General features: G+C 38.6%; 1 protein-coding gene across 1 annotated transcript; it reads right to left on the reverse strand.

The window, feature by feature from the left end:
• Window positions 1–2,046: 2,046 nt before the first annotated feature.
• Window positions 2,047–3,018, reverse strand: LOC102818425 (olfactory receptor 4K5-like). The gene has a single exon (XM_006831836.1). It carries the CDS (start codon window positions 3,016–3,018, stop codon window positions 2,047–2,049), a length of 972 nt encoding a protein of 323 aa, XP_006831899.1.
• Between the last annotated feature and the right edge of the window lie 285 nt (window positions 3,019–3,303).

The raw sequence follows: 3,303 nt of genomic DNA on the forward strand, positions 1-3,303 counted from the left end.
CAGAGTTTCTCTCTATCCTCTTTAGCTTTTTTTGGGGGGGCGGGGGGGAGGCGGGGAAACTTTGCCTTTTTGGAATTTACAGTCTTGGCTTTTAGGGAAGGTTTTTATATTTATCTGTGGGTATCCAGGGCTCATGTATGGAATTACTAACCAGCATAACTGAATAATCAGATAAGGGACATTTTGCTATGTCTGCTAGGTGGCTAAAGTCTGATCCTCAGAGCCTATGGTTTGGACGGTCAGCAACGCTTGGGCCCATAGGTACTTGAACTCCTGACCGGGTCTGCACGGTCTGCATCAGATTCCCCCTTATTTATTATTTGTTTAAGGGACGCTGCCTGTCTTAGGCGGTCAGTGCGAATTCCTCAGTCTTACCCGTCATAAGGAAGGATTTACACCCTCGGAAACCCTGTACAGGGTCGCTATGGGTCGGAACCGACTCGACGGCACTTAACAACAACAACAACAACCCGTCATCAAAACTCATTGCAGCATGGCAATGGCTCTGTCTTATTGGAATATGTTTTAACATGGATTTTTTGTCACTAAATACTTAAAACACAGAGTGTTTTACATCTGTCCATACATAGCACAGACTAAAAAGTTAATGCTGAAATTATTTGGCTTTCCAGATTATCTGTTCTTTTCCCTATTTTAAAATTTCAGAAGAAACTGGAATTATCCTAACTGGTCAGGAAATAGGTTTTGAGACAGATATTCCTGATTACCTATAATTCCATATTTTGAAGGATTGAATTTCATATTCATTTATATAGAATGTTTTTCAAGCATGATAATTAGAAAACTCATAAAACCAGGAAAATATCTAAATTTATGTTCCATCAAAGAATAAGGTGCATAAGGTCACTATGAATCTGAACCGACCTAACAACAACACCAAATCAAGGTACTTTTACATTTTCCTCCATTTCTCCCATCAAATATATATTTACCTGTAAAAAAAGCTGTATATGCACAGATAATGTAGTTATCTACAGATACAGTAGTTCTGTGGTTTGTTTCTAGAACAGGTAATTGTATGTGAAGTAGTATAAATGTTTCATATTTTTTGGTTTTTTTAAAAGTTTTTATTGTTAGTTGAGTGAAAGTTTACAGGGCAGATCTTCAGTTTTACATTCAACACATCATACACTTTGTTTCATTACAATGGTTATATTTCCCTCCAGGTGCCATCAGTTAGCATTTTTCTCTATTAATTTTAGCTCTTTTTGTTGTTGTTGTTGTTGTTGTTGTAAACACTGAGGCATATATAATAATTTACACCACCAAAGGGCGCATTCTGCAAGTTTGCCTCCTGGCCGCCTGCTCTCAGCCCCTCTCTTCCCATGAATCTAGAGTCCTCAACTGCTCCCTCTCCCCATGTCCCCATCTCTGCCTCCATCTCTGGTGTTGCTGCTTCTCTGGATAAGGTCCTGCATTCTGCTTGTGTTCTTCTCCCTCGATGGTCCTAAGGTCCTCTGTTTCTGGACTGTAAGATTAACCACTCCCGTGATTTTGTTACAAAACTTCTACTTTTACAATTGTGACAGTCACAATTAGTCATGATAACAATTACTCACTATTGAATCATAAGAATCTTATCCCCATCTCTTTTAACCAGATGCATCTTGACAAGATGAAAATCCTTTAGTGGGGCCTCTATCTTGCCCCACACATTCTTAAATTAAACTACCTCTTGAAATATTGTAAGCCAGTCACTTTGAGCCTTTATCATCTCCTCATTTTAGGTAGCCAATGTCTAAGTTGCCTGTCCCTATCTACCCTGTATATAGAGGGGACAACATTGATACTTGATGTGAAGACTTCTTCCCTCTCCATTGGGTTTTTTTTTTTTTTTTTTCATAGTTTTTTTAAAAATCATTTTTAACAACTTTTGCTTAGGAGTTACTGGGAAAAGACTTTCTAGCAGTCATTAAATGTCCTTTATGTCATCTTCATTACTTTCTCAACAGTTGACATATGTCACAAGAATACTATGAACATCTTTACAGAGTATTGCTTTGATGATTTCGAGGAAATTTTGTCTTAATACAGGGAATTCCTTATTACTAGTGGCATTTCAGTAATTTTCTTGGGCTTCAGATAATGGGTCACAATTTTCCTCATGGCAACTTTCATATCCTTATTCCTCAATGTGTAAATAATAGGATTAAGAATGGGGGTGAAAATGGTATAAAATATAGCTAGGAGTTTATCCACTGGGTAGGTGGTAAAGGGCCACACATAGATGAAGATGCAAGGGCCAAAGAATAATACTACCACCATGATATGGGCAGCCAGTGTAGAAAATGCCTTGGCCATTGCAGCAGAAGACTTAAACCAGACGGTGACAAGAATAATGATGTAAGAGCTGATCAAGAGAACAAAAGTGCTTAGAGAAAGAATTCCACTGTTGGCCACAATTAGTATTTCAATGATGTAAGAATCTAGGCAGGCAAGTTTGGTCACTCTAGGAAGGTCACAAAAAAAGCTGTCTACAACATTGGGCCCACAAAAAGGTAGGTTCACAGTAAATGATAACTGGCTTAATGTGTGTACCAAGCCTACAACCCAGGAGAACATTACCAAGACAGTGCACATCCGCCGGTTCATGATGACCACATAGTGTAGTGGTTTACATATGGCTACGTATCTGTCATAAGCCATGGAGACAAGTAACACCATCTCCCCCCCAGTAAAAAGGTGGATGAAGAAAATCTGGGCTATGCAGCCATTGAAGGAGATGGTCTTATGTTCGCTCAAAAAATCTGCAATCATTTTAGGGGTAGCAAAGGAAGCTTGACAGATGTCAACAAAGGAGAGGTTTCCCAAGAGGAAGTACATAGGAGAGTGCAGGTTGGCATCAGAAGTCACAGTGAGGATAATGAGAAGGTTGCCCAGTACAATGGCCACATACAACACAGAGAAGAAAATGAAAAAGAAAAGCTGGAGATCCTGTGAACTGGAGAGTCCCAGCAAAACAAATTCAGACACCACCGAAAAGTTGTCACTATCCATGGATCCAGGTTGTATACTTGCTCTGAAACAACCCTAAGGGAAGGGAGATAGGATGGGATCAAATTGTGAACTAAAAACACTTTGAATGTGAAGGATTCGGGTATTCCACATATAGTGTGTGTTTTCTGAACACAAAATTTTTGAAGATACCACAATAATATACATAGAGAGTAGTGAAGTGTATGAAAATGTCTAAATAAAATTTAACATTTGATCAATCTCATTAGAAAGCCATGAGTTTTGGATATTCATAATAATATATTACACAGTAATATCTTGGTTCAC

This window comes from Chrysochloris asiatica, unplaced genomic scaffold (genome assembly GCF_000296735.1).
Source record: "Chrysochloris asiatica unplaced genomic scaffold, ChrAsi1.0 scaffold00004, whole genome shotgun sequence".
NCBI lineage: Eukaryota > Metazoa > Chordata > Mammalia > Afrosoricida > Chrysochloridae > Chrysochloris > Chrysochloris asiatica.